This window comes from Protopterus annectens, chromosome 10.part0 (assembly GCF_019279795.1).
Source record: "Protopterus annectens isolate FY-2018-M chromosome 10.part0, PAN1.0, whole genome shotgun sequence".
Classification (NCBI taxonomy): Eukaryota; Metazoa; Chordata; order Ceratodontiformes; family Protopteridae; genus Protopterus; species Protopterus annectens.
In genome coordinates this window covers 1,622,158,967-1,622,182,116 of record NC_056744.1, presented here as the reverse complement: position 1 = coordinate 1,622,182,116, position 23,150 = coordinate 1,622,158,967, and the positions used below count along the sequence as shown (strand labels likewise).

The 23,150-nt window shown below is 41.6% G+C and overlaps 2 protein-coding genes across 3 annotated transcripts in view; one reads left to right on the top strand and one right to left on the bottom strand.

Annotated features, from left to right (window-relative positions):
* The window catches only part of HIRIP3 (HIRA interacting protein 3), a 193,836-nt gene extending 181,319 nt beyond the window's left edge, over positions 1 to 12,517 (bottom strand). The window contains exon 1 of one of the 2 annotated variants that reach the window (XM_044086304.1): positions 12,342 to 12,517. In XM_044086304.1, the coding sequence (XP_043942239.1) occupies positions 12,342 to 12,517 (176 nt within the window). Of the gene's footprint in view, positions 1 to 12,131; positions 12,227 to 12,341 lie in introns of those variants that run through there. The other variant, XM_044086305.1, reaches the window with a different exon arrangement.
* A 213-nt stretch (positions 12,518 to 12,730) lies between these two features.
* INO80E (INO80 complex subunit E) overlaps positions 12,731 to 23,150 on the top strand; it is a 118,319-nt gene continuing 107,899 nt past the window's right edge. The window contains exon 1 of the mRNA XM_044086307.1: positions 12,731 to 12,846. Coding sequence (XP_043942242.1) covers positions 12,834 to 12,846 — 13 coding nt within the window. The 5' untranslated portion in view covers positions 12,731 to 12,833. The remainder of the gene's footprint in view (positions 12,847 to 23,150) is intronic.

The window sequence follows — 23,150 nt, the reverse complement described above, 5'->3', positions numbered from 1 at the left end:
TTCGATGACTGCTCCGAGCAAGTGCAAACAGGAGAGGTCCCAGAACAGAATCCTGGGGACTCCACTGGTGACTGGTCTCTTTGGTAACTTCTCCTATTTTTAATTTTTCTGAGTGCTGCACTCAGCTATACATCCGCTGGTGAAATGGGGGTTTATTTAGCTTTGCTACTATGTTCGAATGGGGGATTGCATTAAAAGCTTTAGCCAGATTGATGTATACTGTTTGTATGGTTTAAACCTTCATCCATTGTTTCGGTGACTTTTTCAAAAAAGTCCCACCAGGTTGAGTAAGGCTGACCAGCCCTTAATGAATCCAAACACATGGATCCAGTGTTTGGAGGTTTCCTATGTCCTTACTGATTAGTTCCATGACCAAGCCTTCCCTTGGCTTTGAATAGGAGGCTGATGGGCCTGTTCATAGGCGTGTACTAGGCTAATGACCCTGGAGCCTTTACAAGCCTAGCCCACAGATTACCCTGGTATCGTGCCACCCGACCTTAGTTCCCAGTGCCTCTGTCCTGTAGAGCCACTGGAGTGATCCCCGGGGTGAATTTTCTATTTCCCCACCCACTCAAGATTTCTCTTGACAAGAGCCAGGTGAGGCGCTCTGCTTGATATGTATGGGGAAGTCTATTCCATAGCATGGGCAGTCTAAGTTATGAAGCTGCCCCTTCCGTTGATTGTTGTAATGAGGTTGAGGTCTCTGGAGCGTGTAGTGCAGAGGGATTGGGAACTCGTTAGATGCAGCATTTCTAACAGAGCTGGGTCAGAGAGACTGCCTCTAAGTAGGCGATAAAAAAAAAAAAAAATCCATTCTAAGAGTCAGTCCATATAGGACAAGTGTTTAAAGGCCTAGGATCCTCTTTGTGAGGTACTTTTGCAGCCTCTCCAGTTGTTGCAGGCGTCTAGTGGGGTACATGCCAAATGGGGCATTGTACTCCATGACTGGCCTAATGAGGGAAGAGTAGAGGGAGACAATGATCTCTTTCTTCCTGGATGAGGGAAGAGTAGAGGGAGACAATGATCTCTTTCTTCCTGGATGCAAAACCCTTAGTGAGATGTGCCACATAGGACTGTCTGACCACAGTGGCAATGTGGTGGCCAAAAGAGAGATTGCTGGCAACCCGTGTTCCCAGATCTCTTATAACACCTTCTGTGTTCAGTGGACTACCATTGATATGGTAATTCATGGGAACCAGGTTTTTCCTAAAGGGGATGATGACATTTTCTGGCATTGAGCTTAAGGCCATGGTTCTGACACCAGTCGGTCTCAGTGAGGCCTTTCTGTAGGATGTCAACATCACTTGGGAAGTTAATTATGGCTCCCAACTTGCAATCGCCTGTAAGCTTTTGTCACAGAGTCCCTTCGTATCGGCCTGGACTTCAGAGAAATATATACTAAACAGGAGAGGACCCAGGACCAAACCCTGTGGGACTCCACTTATGACTGGTCAACAGTCGGACTTGGAGTAAGCTACTTTCACACTGTGGGTTCTCGGATACAGTTTGCAACCCATACAGCAGTTGACGCCTAGCTTAGTGATTTTTTCTACGATTCCCCGAGTGGGGAATGGTATCAAAGGCCTTGGCCAGATCAACGTGGGCTGTATGAACCACCTTGCCTTCATCCACAGCTCTGGCAATAAGTCAACCAGGTTGAGCAGGCATGATCTACCCTTCACAAAACCAAACTGTGTGGGATCCAGAGTTTGGAAATTCCCCATATCCTTGACATTAGGTCCATGATGATGCATTCCATAGCTTTGCATATCAGACTTGTCAGGCTAATGGGGTGATGGTTCCCAGGGTCTGTAGTCACTCCGCCTTTGTGGAGAGAGATGACTGGAACAGTGTGCCATTCGGTAGGGACAAAGCCGGAGGCGAGGCTATGATTGAACAAGGCACACAGGTGAGGTGTTAGTTCACTCTGTAGTTCATGTAGAACACAGCCAAGGATACAGTCAGGTCCCATAGAAGCTGTATTCTTGGCCTTGGACAGTGCTGTTTTAACCTGTGCAGCAGTAATACTGGGTGCCTGGCAATCTACCGATATTGTAATTGGTCCTTTGGTGGGGGAGGGATACGTTGAAATCGGTCGGCCAGTATATTAGCAATACCCATTGGCTAAGTATAGGAGTCGCCACTGTAATAGCCCCAAGCAAATCTGGGTATTGCCGTGGAGATTCTTTATACAACTACAGAAGGCCTTGTGGTGGTCTATACAACTACAGAAGGCCTTGTGGTGGTCTTTACTATCTGCTGCAATTCTGTTTTCATAGCTGGCTTTAGAAGATTTGAGGAGGGATCTCAACTTTTTGTTGAGGCTGATAAGGCAGGTTTTCCAGTCTTGGGACTTCAGCTTATTTCGCATCAGTTTCCTCTTTCTGTTGTAGAGTTTATGGCAGGGGACCACCAGATTGGCTTTTTTTTGGAGGAGAGAGTGTGTCTTGGTTCTATTGGGTATGGAGAGATCCATGCATGTGTGTACATGTCCATAATTGGGTATGGAGAGATCCATGCATGTGTGTGTGTACATGTCCATATAGGGCATTAATGTAAGATTTGGCTGTCATGCAGCTATTCTCCAATTGCATGGGTACCATGAAGTTAGCCACCTCTGTTTTTAGGAGCCCAAAGTTAGCTTTGAAGAAATTTTTCATGGTGGTTACCTTTGCGGGGGGTGGGAAGGATGTGGATTTCCAAGGTGATTAGTTTGCAGTTGGATCGAACCAGGGAGGAGTTGACTACTGGTATAGAGAAATAGTTGCCCATGTTAGTAATGACCAGGTCAAAGATGTTGCTACCTCTAATGGGTAAGAACGAGCTGGTCCAGGGCAATGGAATTAATGAATTCCAGGGAATGTTGGGCAAGTATATTGATACACGAGTAGTTTTCCCAGTTAATGGAGGGGTAGCTGAAGTCACCCAGTATGTGGAAGGTCTTTCCTTGTGCAGGTGAAGGACAGTGGTAGTTGTCCATTTGCTTGGTACAAAACTGTATGGGGGCCAAGGGGGTTTGAGGTGGTGGCTAAACCATGCTATTTAAACGGCATCCATGGATACTGTCAAGGCCCACCGATTAAGTATTTTTACCCTTTGATAGCGATTTTAGGACTTCTTGTGTAATAGCTGGACAGTTTCAGTTGCACACTGGGGAACAGATGGAGAGGGGCAAAGTTACAGCTGAATATAAAATCGGCCAGTAGGTTTACTACATCTTCAGCCCTAGTGCAGGTAACATTGTTCATAATCAGTTCAAATTTTGAGATTATGAAAATTTGAAAAAAAGCATGGAGATTAGTCTTTGGCTTGAGTAGCTACTTTAGCCTCAAACTTGGCTCTGATGGATTTTAAGCTCTGGAGTCATTTTACTTTTGGTCAAAATATTCTTCCTTTTATTGTACAGCTGGTTGACATTATGGTCCCACCATATAGGTTTGTTTCTGGGGATTTGCCCTGCGCTTGTTCCTACAGCATACAGCTGCATCAGTGCAGTACAACCTAGCACAGGTCTTCATGAGGATATTGGAGTTAACTGGGTTTGCTGGGGATTTAATTTTGACAACATATTACTTAAGGGTAGAGTTGGTCTTGGAGAAATTTTTAAAGGTACCTTGGGTGGAAAAGATCTCAGATTTCAATTTTATTTTGAAGGAGACTGCTTAACAGTCAGACCAAACAAGTGATGAAGATATGCAAGGAATGGTGATGCCCCACATTAGTAAGGACAAGATACAAAATGTTCTCCCTAGCAGGTACTCCAATTGTTCCAGGATGTTTACATTGACAAAGTACATAAATCTCTGTTTGCGCACTAGTGGTGGTGTAGGTTTCCCAGCCTACAGCTGGACAGTTTAGGTCACCTAGGAAAATTTACTGGGTTTATTACTTACTTTTACTGCACAGTAGTAGGTCTAAACATGTGGAAGACCTTATAACCCTGGACAGCAGGACTGCTCTCCTCAGGTTTTAAACCATGTCTTAAAATCACTACACAAACATCCTCCAATAGCCTAGTACCTATGAACCTATATTTGTACACAGACACACATTAATGGAACTGTTAAACTGGTACCCTGGCTTTAGTCATCTAACAAAATTAATTTTCCTGTGTCCCTGTCGAGCAGAGCCATAGAAGTGATCCCTGGGGTGAATTTCCCATCTTCCATCCATATCATCAAGATTTTTCTTGAAGAGTGCTAATGAGGAGCTTTGTTTGATATAGATAGGTAGTTTGATCGATCCAGAGTACAAGTCTCTGGGACAGGGATCTATCCCTCCAGCATGTTCTGTTTATTGTGGTGACAAGGTTTAGGTCTCTACAGCATGTAGCTCAGAGGCACTGGGATTTCTTTAAGTGGAGCACATCCAACAGCTCTAGGTTTGACATAACTTTGTATGTCAGGTATAGATTGCCAAGGAGGCGATATGTGATGGAGCAAAGCTGGAGTTTGAGACAGTCTGTGTAGGGCATGTGTTTGAGGCTTGTAATCCTCTTTGTGAAGTATCTACTTTTCTGAAGTACAAGCAAACACAGGAGGGTTATGGCTGACAAAGTTTGCAGATGACTGCAAACTGGGCGCCATAGTCGAAAACACATCTGACACACACATCCTCCAGAAGGGCCTCACAGAAACGGATAACTGGTGCCAGAGCCATGGCCTGAAGTTAAACGCCAAAAAATGCATAGTCATACCCTTCGGGAAAAACAAGGTTACCCCTAGCTACCATATAGGTGGCAATCCACTGAGCACAGAAAAAGTCATCAGGGATCTGGGGACCCAAGTTGACAGTAGCCTTTCGTTTGACACTCATGTTGCTAAAGTAGTTAGGAAAACCTTCTATATCGCCCACCTGATCATGAAGGGATTCACATCTAGATCAAGGGAGGTCATCGCCCCTGTACTCATCACTCATTAGACCTATGATTGAGTACAATGCCCGTTCGAATGTATCTGACCAGACACCTGCTGCAGCTTGAAAGGCCCCAAAAGTTCCTCACCAAAAGGATAAAGGGTCTCAAAATATGTCTTATGCTGCCGAATGAAAGAACTCCAGCTCTATTCAGTCTCATACCGCTTGCTCAGAGGTGACCTGTGCCTGACATATAAGGCCATGTCAAACCCAGATTTGATGAATATGCTTCACCTCAAAAATCTAGATCCCTCAGAACCACAAGGGCGGGAGACTTAAACCTTGACACGGTTATAAATAGAACGTGCTGGAGGGACAGATTCATCACCCAGAGACTCCCTATGCTGTGGAACAAAATCCCGGTACATGTGAGGCAGAGCACCTCGCTGGCCTTGTTCAAGAGGAATCTTGACCAATGGATGGGAGATCGCAGATATACCCCAGGGATTACTTCAGTGTCACTGCTTGACAGAGGCACAGAAAAATGATAGGCATAGTTTTTATTCAAACTAAAGGGGTGGCGAAAGCCACATAACTATGGGCTAGGCTTATAAATGCCCTTGGGCAGATAGCCTAGTATGAACCTATGAACCTAGAGAGACTACTGTCCACCTGTGTCCCAAGGTTTCTTATCACACTGTCAAGTATAGACTACCGCCTATATGGTAGTTCAGGAGTACAGAGTTTTTACCAAAAAGGGAGGACTATGCACTTTTTGGCACAGAGCTTAAGGCCACACCTTTGACACCAGGCATCTGTCTCAAGTGAGGCCCTTTTGTAACATCTCCATATTGTTAAGAGTTTGATTATGGCTCCTAGTTTGCAGTCATCTGTGAACTTCGTTAGCCAAAGACCTTTTGTTAGCCTGTACTTCTGAGAAGTAGATATCAAACAAGAGAGGACCCAGGCCTAAACCCTGTGGTACTCCACTTGTCACTGGTCTAAAGTCAGATTTGGAGTCTGCCACTTTCACAGTGTGGGTTCTGTCAGTGAGCCAGTTGGCAACCCATCTTGTGACATAGGGATTTATCCCTAGTTTAGTGATTTTATCTATAATTCGAGTGGGGATGGTGTCAGACGCCTTGGTGAGATTACTCATCTACGGCTTTGGTGACCGCTTCAAAATTGTCTATCAGGTTTAGGAGACATGATTTGCCTTTTACAAACCCAAACTGGGTGGGGTCCAGAGTTTGGAGATAACCAATGTCATTGTTTATAAGTTCCATGACGATATGTTCTATAGCCTTGCAGACCAGGCTCATCAGGCTAATGGGGCGGTAGTTCCCAGGGTCTGTGGTGGCTCCCCCTTTGTGGAGTGGGATAATCGTCGCTGTGCACCACTCAGTGGGCACAAAGCCTGAGGTGAGGCTATGACCGAACATGGTACTTGGATGGGGTGCCAGTTCTTCTATAGTCCGTGTAGAATGCAGCCTGGGATGCTGTTAGGTCCCATGGATGCTGTGTTCTTGGCTTTGGAGAGTGTTTTATTTACCTGTGCAGCTGTAATTACAGGAACTTTGAATTCCTTCCAGTATAGAGATGGGCCCTTTAGGGGGTGAGAGGGGGGGGGGTAAAGTTAAACACGGAACCCATCTGCAAGGATGTTGGCCATATCAGTTAGTTCTGTATATTTAGTGCCATTGTGCTGTAACTCAGAGCACATCAGAGTGTTGCCATTGAGATTCTTGACATAGCTATAGAATGCTTTGCGGCTGTCTTTAGAATCAGTGGCGATTTTGTTTTCATAACTAGCTTTGGAGAATTTTATGAGGGATCTCTGCTTTTTACGGAGGCTGACCAGGGAGTTCCTCCAATCATGAGATTTTACTCTTTTTGCAACAGTTTCTTTCTTCTGTTGTACAGTTTATGGCAGGGGATCAGCAGATTGGCTTCCTTTTTTTAGGAGGCTAGCATCTTGGCTCTGTTAGGGATAGCAAAATCCATGGGGATTGCACAATCCATGCACTCGTGTAAGTGCTTATAAAGTGCATTCATGTAGGATTCAGCAGTCGCACCTCTATTGTCCGTCCATGGTTGTCATGACGTTTACCACTTCTGTCTTAAGAAGTATGAAGTTGGCTTTGGAGAAATTGTTTACGGTTGTTTCCCTAATGGGGGAGGGATGTGGATGTCTAGGGTGATTAGCTTGTGGTCGGATCTGACCAGGGAATTGACCTCTGGTGTGGAACACCGGTTGTCCATGTTGGTAATGACCAGGTCTAGGATATTGCTGCCCCTGGTGGGGGTGTAGATAAGTTGATCCAAGTTGTTGGAATGTATGAATTCCAGAAAACGTTGAGAAAGAGAGAGTTGGTACACAAGTAGTTTTCCCAGTTAATGGTGGGGAAGTTGAAATTGCCCATTACTAGGGTGTTGGGTTGTACCCCTGATATTTTCCAGTGCATCAAGAAATGAGAAGGGGGAATCCTGGGGCATGGTGGGGTATCTGTAGCAAGCTACAGTTTGGATTGCTGTCTTGCCCAGAGTTAGTTGCACTTTAATAATCTCAGATTCATTATGCTGAGCGAAGAGCCTGGAGATGTGGATATCCTTAATGAATATGGACACGCCTCCGCCTTTGGTGTTTCGGTCCAGGTTAGGTGGCCGAAAGGTGTAGTATGAATTATAGCCTGGTAATGCGGGGGTGCTCTCTGGAGCCTTGAACCAGGTCTCTGTCACTGCACAGATGTCGATGTTCTCCATTTTAAGGAGTGCCAAGTGAGTGCATTTTGAGGGTGAGACTTCTGGCATTGAGTAGCACTACCCTCAGATTTTGCTTGCTTGTACCGGTTATGGTGGTGAGCGTCTTCTGAACCTTACCTAAAAAAGGCACTATAGGGGGTGGCAACAGCCTTAGCCAGTATCCGGAATACCAAGGGGGACAAGGTGCAGGCCATCTCTGGCAAAGCATCATGGTCTGTTGATCATGTCACCCCAAGCAGCGAGATACTGAAACCCCTTAGAATGACACCAATAGCCTAGCTAATTGTTAAAGTCATTCACTTTGTCCTTGTACTGTGGTATCATTCTGGGTGATGGCAGGATGCTACTCAGGGCTAGGGTCATACCTAACTGGGCTACAAGATCGGACATCTCCTCCATGTCTCTTCATGTAGTCCAGGGAGGTACGACTCAGGTCTGTGGTGGATCCTGACACCTGACAAGCAGCTGACTAACTTTATCCTTGTTTAGCCTGGTGAGTGGAACATCAGTGTGCCTGACTATGGAGTCACCTATGACTAGAGTGTTGGTTACGTTGTTATGCCTGATGGGCTATGGTTGAGTGGCACACTGGAGCTTGTGGGCTGTGTCATTTGGGTTGTGTTAGGAGGTGGAGGTTGCTTGCATTTCTGCCTTGGAGGCCCCCGTTGCTTGGGCAGATTTTTATTGAGAGCCTCCGCAAATGTAGGTGCGTGTTTTGTGTTTCTATTGGTGTGTTTTCATGGTGTAGGTTTTGAGGGACTAGGTGAGGAGTGTGGTGTGGTGCAGTGCAAGTGTTTACAGTCACCGCTTGACTGTAACTCCAGTCTTCGGCGAAGAGAGCCGTTTGGCTATACAAGTGCATCTCTCACAGGTTGTAGTGTTGGGTGGTAGGAGGAGAGGGGTGTCTGTGTACATGAGACAATTGCTGTATTGCTCCAAGATGCCCAGATTCATCAGGTAGACAGGAGAAAACACCAGGAGCTGACCCTTATACATGTCTGGATAGTTGCTTATTTATTAAGTACTAAAACCCGTTTTCCTCTAGACAAGTGAGGAAAGTTGAGTGCTGTAGTAATTTGTAGCTTATTTAGTGCTTACAAACAAGTTCTGAACAAGTGCTGAGCTCAAAGAAACAGATTTGAGTGCTACAACTAAAAAACTGGCTAGTTCTAAGGGAAATTTTGAAGAGCACTTTATGGCGCCAGAAATAGTTTAACCGGCAGGGGCTCAGACGATTAGTCTTGGATACAGCAAATCTGTATCTGGACAAGACTACTTAAAGGAAAGGCAGGAAACAAGTTTAAACATTTTTTTTTGTATAAAGTGGAAAGGGAGTAAGGAGGAGCAGAAGATAAGAACCAAGTGGGTTGGCCTTCTCAAATGTTCTCCCATGACATGCATAAAGGCAGATTGCCAAGCCCAAAGTGGTGAGATTCTGCAAGACAAACCACACACTCCCAAGGGTAAAAGATACACTTATCTATTAAGCATGTAAACAACTTTGCATTACAGAGCTTTTCTCCCCGGGCCTCCGCTGTAAATGGACCCGTGTCCAGCCAGACTATCCCGGCAAACAAATGTAAAATAAAACTAAAATTGTCCAAAATAACACATGCCAATTTATTGGCTCGACACAGCAAGCTGGCAGTTCAACAGCATTTTAAATACAATTCTATTATCTTCTCAAGGCTGGTGTCTATGCATGGTGTCATAGAACTTTGACTAAGAGTTAAAACAGACATACTGCATGGCATAGTAAACACCACAACTTTAATAATACAAGCCAGATGGAAAGCAATTTATGACAATCAACAGTCTACGAGTACACTAGAAAAATGGATCTCAAACTGCTTCCTGTTTCTTGATACCTCAAGGAACAAGGTTACATGGGTCTACTTCTCTCAATTTCAAGCTTTCACAACTTTGAACTTCTTATGGTTGAGACCATATGATCAAACTTGCGAAAGTTCGAACTGTTTAAATGGAGAAGATCGCTGTACAACACGGAAGTGTGCATTTACTGTTTTTCTTACTGTAGTGCGATCTTGGAATTGGTATATTTAATTAGCAGGAGATGTAAGGGGGCTTGCACCCCTGCAAAAAATTTTTTTTTTTAACTTTAAAATTTTGAACTTTCACAAGTGGGATCATATAGTCTCAACCATAAGACATATGAACTTGACATATGAACTTGTAAGAGTTTGAAATTTAGAAGTAGACCCAGTTACATTTACTATGTTGCAGCAGGATGTTTCCCAGCCCTGACATGCCCCCCCCCCCCCCCAAAAAAAAGCTGGCTATCAAGTCTTCATTCCACTCAACCTCTTAGCATACCAAATCTAGACAAAGCCTAAAGTAACGGGGAACAAAGGCCCATAAATAGGACATTTTAATTATTGCTCTTATACACCTAGAAAATTGCTATAAAAACAGGATATTTGTTAACATGTGTTTTAAAGATATAAAGTATGAAAGTCAAATGTATGTCATTTAGTGACTTCAATCCTCTCTGCTTTACCAAATCAAAAATTGTATGAACAGACCAAACATACAAGAAAAATCTGGATAGATGACATGCATGCTGATTTTCCAGCTGAGCATGTGAAGTCTTTCTAATGAATGGGACTTCCTCTTTGAGGCAATATAATTTCCATCTCATCTGCTCTGCAAGACCAATTCAAAATAGAACTATGCCACTGTCTCAAAACACTCCCCTTTCAACAATATGATTATCAGTGCAGTCCATCAAAGCTGTGATCCCTTTTATCTCAAATGTTGAGACACTCCCATTTCTAAAACTACACCAACAGGTTTCCCCCTCCAATTGCACCTGTACAACATTTTCATCCTTTTTTTTAAATCTCAAACAAGCACACCCTAATTAACCAAGCACCAGGAACAATCCACAACAATCATCCTTTAAACTTAACTCTTTACAGAACAGGTCTGAAAGATATCGGGCATTATGCAACATCGTGACTAGGTGACTGACAGGCTGACCAAAAATCCAGCATACACATGACTATATAGCCTTCTCTAGCCAGCAACTGCTCTTCCTATTTTATCTATTCTCTTCAAGTGGTGCCCCAGCCCCTCCCTGAGGTTATTTGCTTCCAGTACTGCTTTTTCTTTTCACCCTCTACCTGGACAGAGGAGGAACAAAGGTTCTCATAGGTAAATGGGCAAGTACTAGGCTAGCTGCTGCTCTTGCAGACCACATTAAGGCTAGACAACTTACCTTTTGATACTTAAGTTAACCCACGTATTTGTTAAGATTGTCCTTCCCATGGTCAATAATATATTATCCCTAGCAAGAATAACTGGGATCATACCACAGATAATTTGAAGAGACCCATTCATGAAATAAAGTATTTAGCAGCTGCATCTATCCATTACTAAAAGACAAAAGTTCTACCTATGTCTTCATATACTCTTCACAAAATCATCTAACTCCGTCACAGGTGTACATACTGTCAACTAAAGCACCACCTATTCACACTACCCAATTTTTTGTGCAAAACATTCCATGCACTCTGTGGCACCCATGATCTTATTTATTATCTTTACAACTACATGCATACATTTTAAATGTACACTGGTATTTATACTTCACGTTTGATTACTACATTCTGTGTTCCCTGAAAAAAAATTAAATCAATGTTTCAAATGTTTCAAAGTAAAAACACTTTGACATTAGTAAGCATACAAGTATCAGTTTCATAGGAGTTCCAAGACACATGCCAAAGTACACCTTAGGCTCAGAACCTGCTCTAGACTTGTCAAGTGGAAGACTGAGCAATACCTTCTCACAGTTCCCAAACAGGTAATTAGAATTACAAGTTCTGTATTCAGTGCGCGCATTTGTTTGGTTGTGTGCTTTGACTTTAATCTAACTGTTTCAAACCCTTATCATGCATTTTATCTACTTTTATTGCGCAGCATTCTGACTACTGCACAGGCAAACGTCTTCCAACATCTTCACACCCTGTTTTCTACCAATGGGGAGATTTCCACGGTCTGTGATGGAATGGGTCAGTTACAAAACTGAACAAATAACCTTCAGAAGGCTGTACGCATGGGTTCAGTGAAAGTGGGGCGCCTGTACCCAGGTAATCTTTCAACTCAGAACCCCACAAGCGTTTACTTACAACACAAGCCTACACGGTCCACTCCTCCTACAGGTGGTAACCTAGTATTACAGACTCGAAATACACACATTTCTCTTCAATAACCAAGGTGGTGCAGTGGTTAGCGTTGTCGCCTCACAGCAAGAGGTTCTCTGGTTCGATCCTTTGCTGGGGTACCATCTGTGCGGAATCTGCATGCCCTCCCTGTGGTCGGCGTGGGTTTCCACATCCCAAAGATATGCTGTAGGTGGATTGGACACCATATATTTGTCCTAAGTGTGAGTGCGTGTGTGCGCCTTCTGTGAAAGGTTGGGCGCCGGGCTGGAGCGGACAGGTGATCCGCTATAGCGACCCCTACCCAGGAAAAAGCTGAAAGAAGAATTTTACCTAGTAAAATATAGAGTCACAGAAACCCTTATCTCAGAAAGGTGTTTAGTGCGATAACCCATCACTCTGTACAACCGCTCGCTACTTAGTACACCGTCACCAACCTAAATATTAGGCACGCAACTACTACTTCTTTAATTACCTACAAGAATAATACGCATTATCCATACTGTCCCATCAACAAGACTTAAATATGTACTACAATCTTACCTCAAATCGGGACTATTTCTGAAAAGACCTTCTACAAATTTCCTCATTTCCGTTAATGTTTTACGCCCGCCCTCCATATTTATGTTTTGAACCCAACGCGCCGAAGTCTGCGTCAAAACAACGACCGTAGTCAGGATGCCAACCCTAAACACCGCGTGATATGGAACGTCCTCCATCTTGGTCGTGGTAACCAAGTTGTCTTTACATTTTACTAGTCATAGTAAAGACGTTTTGTTAGAACATAAAAACTGCCGCAACGTTTATCTCAGCAGTATGCGTTGTCTGTCTTTGCTGTTGTTGGTAACATATTAAAAACCGATGTTGTTGCCACAACCGAAATGGTGAAAATTTTCTTCCTTCGTAGCGGCAAAGCATGCTGATCTCCAGCGTGAACATGAAGCATTTTGGGAGTTGTTGTTTTGTTGATAGTATGCCGGAAGTAATAATAATCTTTTATCTTTGAACACCAGCATTTGTATAAGGGTGTCGTGAATGAAACTGCAAGGTAAATAACGGCTTGGGTTTATGAAAGTCTGAGTAAAGGAGTTATGATGTTTTGTTTTTAATTCTTGACCGCATCTAGCGAGCACCTAGAGTGTGTGTTGAATTATAGTACACGGTTTTGTGTATTGGCTACTTTCTTTAAGAAAGCTATTCAAGATTGCATGAAAGTAGTAATAGAATAGAACAGTAATAAGTGTACTAGGACGTGTGATAAATACGTTTCAGTTGCGTAGACTGTAAAGTTATCCATAAACGTTGCTATGCCATTGTATTTTCTATTTTTTTGTTTCAGTCCATTAACTTATTTAAAGCAGTGCATACTGCTGCTTGCCACACTTCTGTTAGTGTATTGTGAATGCGGGTATTCGGACACTTGATTGCTTTATAGCAATTTTGTGTGTATTGAGGTGGTAATATGTTGTATGCGGTGACTTGAACTGTTCTTGTTTGACAGCTGGGCTTATTAGAACAATAATGTTTTGGTTTCTTTAGTGCCTTAGTTGGTAGATAGGGCGGCCACGGTGGTGCAGCGGTTAGCATTGTCGCCTCACAACAAGAGGTTCTGTGGTTCGATCCTCGGCTGGGGTGCTTTCTGTGCGGGGAATCTGCATGTCTTCTCTGTGGTTGTATGCATACCTCTCAAGTGTACTTCATTATGAGGAACGTACCTCATTTGAGGTCTTAAAAAGTTCAAGTTCCTCGAAGTTCCACATTTTAAAGATTCTGTCACACGTTCAGTGTTAGGAATTTTTTTAAGTGCAATCCACTGTACATAGAAATTAATCATATTAATTATTTAAAAGATATTTTTTATAAGTAAAACCAGCATATTTTAACCATCCTATGACCTTCCTAGTTGAAGTTGCTAGTAAGCCATTAGTATGTGTTCCACATTTTGCCCATTTGTTCCACATTATGAGGGCTAGTGTTCCTCATTTTGGAGATGGAAGGTTGAGAGCTATGGTTGTATGGGTTTCCTCCGGGTGCTCCCATTTCCTCCCACATCCCAAATACATGCTGTAGGTGGATTGGACACTCTAAAAATTGGCCTTAGGTGTGAGTGCGTGTGTGTGCCTTCTGTGGAAGGTTAGGCGCCAGGCTGGCAACTCAACACTGCAAAACTCCACTGCTTTCATCCAGGATAGTGGTACTTGTCCTCCTCTAAAAATGCTGTTAAACAAAACCTTCCAGATCTTTCATTTTTTTTCCTCCTAGCTTCCAGACTTCCACAGGAATACCTTCTGTTCCTGTCGAATTTCCTGCAGATTGGTTATACATCACAATTTTTATCTCCTGTCCACATATCCTAGCTGTTTGCAATTCAGTCTCATCTACCTCTAACCTTGGCATATTTAATTTTTTCCATAAACCTTTCCATTTGTATCTTTTCTTGAGTTTCACATTTCTTTGCTTTATAGAGACTCTCATAGAATTTCTGAAATATTTCTAATACCTCTACAGGATCTCTTGCTACCTCCCTGGTTATAGGTTCCCTAACTTTGGCGACAGCCCTTTTTTATTTTCTGTTGCATGAGTTGTGCTAAAAGTGTTTGTGCTGCAGTGTTATCAAAAAACAGTTTCTAAGCTTGTGCTTATTATTAAAGTATTCCCTTGTTTTCTTTCTAGCATTCTGCAGTTGATCCTTTTCTTGTTCTGTGAGATTCCCCCTATTCTGCAATACTTCAACATTTGTCAGTCCCTCTAAATACTTCTTGTTACTTCTTAACCATAGCTCCCTTTCTTTTATTTACTCCCTATTTTTAAACTCCACCTTAATTTTATCCCACTCTAGCTTATTTTCAGAAGAAATTTCTGTCTTCTCTAACAGCTCCTGAATAGTCTTCACTATGCATTCCTTAAATTCCTCTATTTTCAGCAGATGGGTGGGAACGCGCCAATGTCTCATTCTTATTTCATTACCCTTTGCTTTTATTTTAGCTATTATTGGAGCATGATCTGAAATAGTTATTGGGTGAGTATCAAGGGTCTATGTTAGATCCTCGAACGCTTAAAGTGAACGATGATTTATTGAACCCATGTAAGCGAAAGCTTACAATCTCTAACCCATAGAACAGCAATTTTTTTTTCCCAAGGGAAAAAAATAGCTGTTCCACAATTTTTAAACCATTACCCATAGTTAAATATACCAAATCTGAGATCGCACTACAGTGACGAAAACGGCAAAATAACAGAAGTGGCCAAGCAATTTCTTTCTCGGGGTAAGAATTCACTTGTATGCCGTTTCACTATTTTGCCTTTTCGTGCTTTCAAGTTCGATCAAGATGCATTTGAAAGAATGCATCTTAGATCATTTAATAGGAACCAGAGTATCAAGATCTTCACTTAAATGCATGTGTTCCTGTGAAATGTAAATCCTGTGTAGCCTACCCCAGTTTTTATATCTTGGGGAATATTATGTAAATTCACTCCAAACTCCTGTTACTGAGTTCACATGTTCCATGCCAAATATTTTCATAAATTTCTTAAAATCTATCCTCCTTTGTTATATTTTCCCTTCTGCCCCCCAGACACATCTTCACTGCTGCAAGTCAAATTCCACTCCCTACCTATAAGTAGTAATCCTTGCTGAAAACTGATTATTTCTCCCAGAATTTTCTTAAGCTCAATTATAGCAGTTTTAGGTGGAATGTAAATACATGCCAGTGTAATCCTCCTCCTTTGCCAGTAGCGCCTTAGCACCACAAATCCACCATTATTATCTTTATCTTTTTCTATCAATATATTGGAACTCCTCTTGTAATTAATAAAAGTACTCTTCTTTCCCTTTGTCCCAGGTTTTCCCCTGAATAACCATCATGAAAACCTTTCTTTATGAAACTCACAAGTGTGTCTCCTGTAACACAGCTATTTGCACTTTTAGTATAGTGCACTGCTCTTTCTTGTTTGTAGTTGTCTGTGAGGCAATCTGTATTTAAAGACATTAAAGTAAGCATAATTGTATTAAAAAGTTATTCCCAATTTTTATGTATATCTTTTTGTTATGTCTAGTTCCAGATTTTGTTACATACATACACTGTTTGGCAGGTTGAACTTTTGCAGTTGTTTCTTTTATATCCACTTGAGCCTAGGTCACATCTTATAAAAATTTTTATTGGAAGCCCTTGAAAAAAAACACACACACAATACCCCTTAAAACCTATTAACTTAATACTAACACACAAATCTATGTACACTTTCAAATATTGCAGTTTTACTCTCCTAATAGGAACAAAAGTCCCAAACTGACAGCCACACTCACAGACCTGTGTTAACTTAAAAGAAAGGTTATAAGTTGCAGGGTGCAGCCTGTGCTTTCTACTAAGTGCTGATTGGTTTTGTCTTATCTTTATAGCTCTCCAGGCTGGAAAAGCCCCTGAATGTTTTTAGAGAACATCAACTACCTTGGGAAAGCCCCTGAATGCTTTCAGAGAACATTATCTTCTAGACAATTTCTCTCTCTCTCTCTCTTTGTTTTTAGAGAACATCAACTACCTTGGGAAAGCCCCTGAATGCTTTCAGAGAACATTATCTTCTAGACAATTTCTCTCTCTCTCTCTTTTTTTTTTTTTTTCTCCCAGTCTGTCATTCTCCACCAGGCTGTAGCCAGTTTCTTGTTATCAGATTGTCTTAATGGAGACATGAGAATCGGGCAGCTAGTTTCCATTCATGTTTCCATGGAAACAATCTGATGACCAGCTACACAGTTGTTACTGAGCATACATGTATTTGCTAGAAAAAAGCCTCATAATATTTAGTGGTGTTTTTCATTCACTTGCTCTCTCTTAAAACCTGTTACTAAATCAATCTAAGGTCTCTAATCCAGTCAGTCCCCCATGCAAGAATGAGAAAAAGCACATTAATTTCTTTATCATGCTTTTTAACCAGGCCTTTTCCTTTTACATTGCAGTGCCTACATTCCTTAAAACTGAACAAGAAGAGAGAGAGAAGAAGGGAGAAAAGAAAAGAAAAAAAAAAGAATAGACGCACCTGTTTACAATCCCCATTACACTTACAAATAACTGAAAAAAAACTTATAGCATATAAAGAAAACCACATGCCAGAAAAGTGGTACTATTTAAGAAAAAAAAATACTTAGTTAACTTTCTCCTTCCTCTTCCCCTCCCCAAAGCACTTTTCTGAACATAAATGACAAATTCTGAAGAAGTCCAATATTTCCAGACATTCTTGTTCTGTCGTATTTCACAAATGTAATTATTAGATTGCAATCCCACATTAAATTACTGTTCATCTCCGGAGTCCTGTCTCTGCTTAATTTCCAACATACTCTCGATTATTCTAGGCAACTTTCTTATGCTGCCTTCCTTCTCTCCAGCACTTTCAGTTGAAAAATTTGAAAAGGCTTTACAGGTAAGAGTCCCTCTGTGGTCTTTATTACCAGATGAACAAGAAGCAGAATCTCCTTCAGTTTCACAGCTTACTTTTGTATTTCCTCCTTAGCATGGACTTTATCAAAAAATCATTTTGTCCTTCCAGGGAAGAATAACTTGAAGACAGCAGTTTGAATCTCGCACCTGGATCTCGACATTCTCTGAATAGTGGAATAAATGTGCTCCTCTTCTGTTTGGTGTACAATGAGTAATAGTTCTTCACGTACGCTCTGCTGTCTCCCACTTTTTAGTACTTTGTCCTTCTGCCACAGGTTTGTCAGAATATACTACTCCTGCTGGTAGGATTGCATCTTTACTATGAAAGGTCTAGCTTGCTTCCTTATAGCTAGATTTGGAGCATACACACCATGTGCCCCTTTCAGTCCAGCTGCTTATTTGTGCTTTCCTAAAATTAATGCAGTCTGTTCATTCGAACGTCTCTGTTACATGCTCTGTCCTCTAATTCTGTTATTTTTTTGAAACATCTCTTCCTGAGCAGTCTCATATTTAGCTAGCCTTTTTGTCATTTCGACCTCTGATTTTTTTGCAGCTTTATCACCTCATCTGCATACCTGTTTAAAGTCTGTATGCAGTTGTCTTATGTCTTCCTGTAGATTATTGGAAGTCCTAGCTGAAAGTTGCATTGCTTTTTGCTAAACAGCTGCAGAACTCTTCCCCAGACAGTGTTTCTTCATCACTTTTTTCTTTAGCTGATTTTTTTTCCAGGTCTTCTGTATTTCTTTATTCTTGGCATCCAGGCAGTGCACTTACTATCTAGTTACTGAACTTTACCCATAAAAACAAGTCTACTGGCCTTCTCTGCTGAGTTTGTTTTCACATAGGGAGAGCTAGAAATAAGCTGTTACTCAATGTGCAGCCATCTTGGAAGTCCAAGATGGGTGGGGACGTTCTCAATCTATATTAGCAACAAATATAACAGTACCCTGGACTTTATGCATGTGCAAATCACCATAGTCAAAGTCCCATACCATATTTTGGCAAGCTATAGGTCACCCTCTGACCCTAGAGAATCCTATAGCTCATACCTAGACCCACTGGAGACCCTCGCCTTTTAACTAAATACCCTGTTCACTGGAGCCTTTAACTACCTCTCCTGAGACTGTGAAACCTTGCCTCTTATTTACGGGCACAATGGTTCCTGGACTTCATTAACAAAAATACCCTTAACCAGATAGTACATACACCCACCAGGGGTTCAAACATACTGGGCCTGGTAGTCATCAGTATGGAGAGTGCTGCACCCTCCCACCCCAGTGTCATGTTCTCACTGGCGAAATTGGGCTGCAAAGCTGTCTCCTTTGAAATAGAAATCAACTCCGTAAACCCAGCAAAACTTGTAACAGTTGAGAACTATTCCAAAGCACATTCAGTGCCTCTCCCAACCCTGAGTTCACAACATATGAGGAATTGCTCACAGAGACCCTGTGCGACCATGTAAATGACTGTACCTACTAGATGCAAGCCTAAAACTCTAAAAATACACCACACTAGTAAAATCCTAACCTTAACAAGGTATATAACAAAGGGGGAAAAAAAGTCCTAGCTGAAATTGGGAAATAATAATGATAGATCTCTGAACTAAACATGAAACTAAGAGGACTAATTTAAATCTAACAAGGCTGGTTACGAGGTCAAGATAGTCTCACGGGCTGAAGACCACTTAGACCTTCTACAGCTATGTCCAAAACCTTAAAGGCAGCACACATCAGTGCATCAGACTGGTGGTTAGTGGTGTCACCTTCATTGAACACAGTGACCTGGTGAATTTCTGGCTGACAAATTCACCCCCCACCTCACTCCATGAAATACCTAGTAGCATAACCCACCCCAGTTATTAACAGGGAGCAGGTCCTGATGGAGCTCACTAAAGCCAAAAACACAGCCTCAGTGGGTCCTAATGGTGTCCTGGGATGCCTCCTAAATAGCTGGAAACATGGCCTATCATTGAGTTGCTTTTCAACTATAGCCTCAAAATTACCCTTTGTATTATGAGACTGGAGGACTGCGATGGTTATCCCACTTCACAAGGGTGGACTGTCAACCAACCCTAGAAACTACAGACCTATTAGTGTAACTACTCAACATGCAAAGCTGTAAAATGAATTATCATGAAAATAATCAACAAAGACCTAGGCAACTTTCAGACACTGGATCCAACCCGGTTTGGCTTTGTCAAGGGAAGATCTTGCCTACTACACTCAGTGGACTTCTCAAGGTCACCAAGGCAGTTGATGAGGGGAAACTGCATAGCGCCTACTTGGACTTGACTGAGGCATTCAATACAGTACCCCACTCGAGTATAGTTGACAAAGTCATTGAACTGGGCATGCACCTCTGCATAACTCACTGGATTGCCAACTGACTTACACCTGTGCATAACTCACTGGATTGCCAACTGGCTTACAGGACCCAGGAAGGCAAGAATGGTGATACGTCCTGCACTAAGACTGGTCATCAGTAGGGTACCTCCGGGCTCTGTGCTAGGACCACTCCTATGTGGCATCTACTTCTCAAGAGGTAAAGGATAATGTAGAGGGTCTTTAGCTGACCAAGTTTGCAGATTACTGCAAATTAGGAGCTATCATAAGATTTCCCCTATGGCAAAAACATCTTACAAGAGGGTCTAATGCAGACAAATGACAGGTGCCAAAGTCACAGACTAAAACTCAATGCCAAGTAATGCATTATAGTGCCTTTTGAGAAAGCTGCCACCCAGGTAATTACTCCATTTATAAGACACCCTTAAGAATCGATGCAGTAGTCAGGGATAAAAAATTGCCTTAGTAGTCAGGGATCTGAGAACATACATAAACAGCAATCTGGTCTTTAGCCATCATGTGGCCAAGGTAGTGAGAAAATCATTCTATGTCACGCAGCTTCTAAGTAAGGGATGTCGTCTTGTTTCAAGGAAGTCATAGTACCACTCTCTTGTTCGGCCCTTATCAGACCCATCATTGAGTATAAAGCCACCCTTCAGCATGTACCTGATCAGACATATGCAACAATGAAAATGTCCACAAAGGTTCCTTACCAGGAGAATCCAGGGTATAAATACATTGTCTTGTACAGATTGCCTTAAAGCCCCATCTCTGTACACTTGTCTCTTACTGGTTACTGAGAGGTGATCTATGCCCGGCTTATGTGGCATCTTCAGATTCAGCTCTGGTAGATCTTTTCCACATCCGCAAAAATGAATTGTTTTGCTTGTGACATAAGATGTGTTGACGAGACCAATATGCTTCTCGGAGGATCCCTGTGCTCTGGAACAGGCTCCCCATCCACGTGATGTAGAGTCTGTTCCAAACTTTATTTGAGTAACCTTGACCAGTGGATGGGAAATGAGAACTTCGCCCCTGGTCTGGCCCCCATGTCTCTGATAGTGTAATATCCCCTCATATAACCTCTAGAAGCTTCCTAAATAACATACCCACTTCTTATAAACAGCCGTGGTGCATATGGTCACAGTTGGATTGGATTGCAAAGTTGTACAGCTAAGCTTATAAAAGCCCTGGTGGTCATTAACCTAGTATACAACTGTGAACCTCTCAAGGTGCACATGCCTGTGTGTTTGCTTTGATGATCGCATTATGGGGGATATGTAGAGTGTGGAAGTTTTTGAATGTGATCTGCTTGGTTGCGTGTGTGGAGGCATGAATGTGGTTGTGGTGGGGTCGTGATAGATCTATACTCCATTAGACTAATAACACAACATATGGTAAACAGGCAAAGGAATAAAACTAGTAACAATTGAAATGCTTCCAGGAATCACAGGACGTGCAGAAATATTAAAATCAAATATTAATTCAAGGTTGAGCGCTTTAATCCTTTAAACTTCCAAAGACTTCATCCAAACCAAGTAACAGTGTTATTGTGTCTATTCAAAAGTGTTTGCAAATGTGGACCACCAAATTAATATTAATAAAGCCAAAAAATGGTAAATAGTAGGAATGATAAGGCCTACAAAAATCATTCTGCCTATTTGTTACCCATGCCCAGAGGGGTTTTTAATGGAGTGAGTGTTAAGAGGGGAAGACATTCTTGATGAGTTATCCAACTTTCCTTTGGATAATAATTTGGACAGAAAAACTAACCTCCATCAGCAAGGGCATCATTCGGCGAACTTGGACCCTTTAGAGTTTCCTTCCCTCCACTAGTCTGAGAGATTAGCAAGCAGGGAATAGCACCCATTGGAGGGACCACATTCGAACATGATGAGGTTCCCAGGCAGGACAGTAGGGAAGTTGAGGATTGGTTGGGGGAGTACAAGGGGTCAATCCAGGTGTCAAGTTTTACAGAGGGTACGGACAGAAAAATAACTGTTTCACTGAAGGTATTTAGTATTTTTAACTATTCCAGTTTGCAAATTACAGATGTCTATTTTAAGTTGTTTGAGAGGGGCCATACCTTTTTCCCCCAGTCTAGATTCAGATTGTTTTAGAATTTAGACTGTTTACAGGAAAGTTGAATTTGGTGATCCTTTATGGTAATTATAAGGATTTTAATATTAACATATTTAAGAGAAAAAGTAGTGGAATGCCTCCCTACTGTCCATTGGTGAACCTATTCGGAAAGCTCTGAAAGGGATATAAATAATTTGAGATGTAAATCTCCTCAATACTTTGGTCACAGCTTAAGCCAACGGGAAAGAGACCTACTACACAATCTGAGGTCTGATATTTCATTAAGGATAATGAAACCTGAAGAGGGATTGGGTGAGGTGTTAATGGATTTCATTGATTTTATTCTAAAAGGATGTTAGAATTATTACTAAATACTGAAATACATTTCGGCATCTGTTAATGAGATCACTGTTGCCTGCCATAAGATTGACATGTACCTTGGCAAGTTGCTTTTGAATAATTGTATTTTTCAGGATACTCTAAAAACACCACTCCATGAACCAACTCGCCAAAAAAAGAAAAAAAAAACCACACTGAACAACTGGAGAAATGGTCACCATCGACTTTTACTGGGTTCCTAGTACTTCAGCATCAAGCCTTCCAGGGAGTAATCCTGTACAAGAATGGTGTACTTATATACATTTCACTACATTCTTTATTCAATTAAATTATACAATAATTGATCGATTAATCATTGAGTCAAGAAAATTAAAATCTAAACTGCATCCTGAGCAGTAAAGTGCTTCAGAAACATTCAAAGTGCATCAAGACATATAAAGTGCAAACCCTTACATTCCTATTGCATTTAACATTATAATTTAAGAAGTTAGTAAAAAAGCACTTACCATCTCTAGATTAACAAATACTAAAACATTTTGCCCTGCAATAGTTGATCAATTAATCAAGAAGTCAAGAAAATTTTTAAATCTAAAGTGCTCAGGATGCACTTTAGATTTTAATTTTCTTGACTCCCTGATTAATTGATCAATTATTGTATAATTGAATTGAATAATGAATGTAGTGAAATGTATATAAAGTACACCCCGGAAGGCTTGAAGCCGAAGTACTAGGAACACAGTAAAAGTGGATGGTGACTTTCTCCAGTTGTTCAGTGTGTTTTTTTCTTTGTTTCTCAGGATACTTTAAATATTTTTTTCTCTTGACAAGCCAGTTGTGCCTGTAATTGTCGGCATTCCCAAGGTACATAAAGGACAGTGTCAAACCTGCCAGTGAGACCTATTTTGTCAGTGAGATGTTCTAAAACTTGTGCATTGGCCATTTATATTGACCATATGTTAAAATGGTTTGTTTATGAATTCTTGTATATTGTAAGTGATTCTTGGGATTTTTTTTTTTTGTTTTTTTTTAGGTGTTTTACACCTGTACCTCTCTTGAGGATACTTTGTTTTTATGCATGGATGTTGTTGCCTTTATTTGGTTGTATGCCCATTTTGGAAGGTTAAGATTATTTTTCTGAGGCATTGTTGCATTGTAAT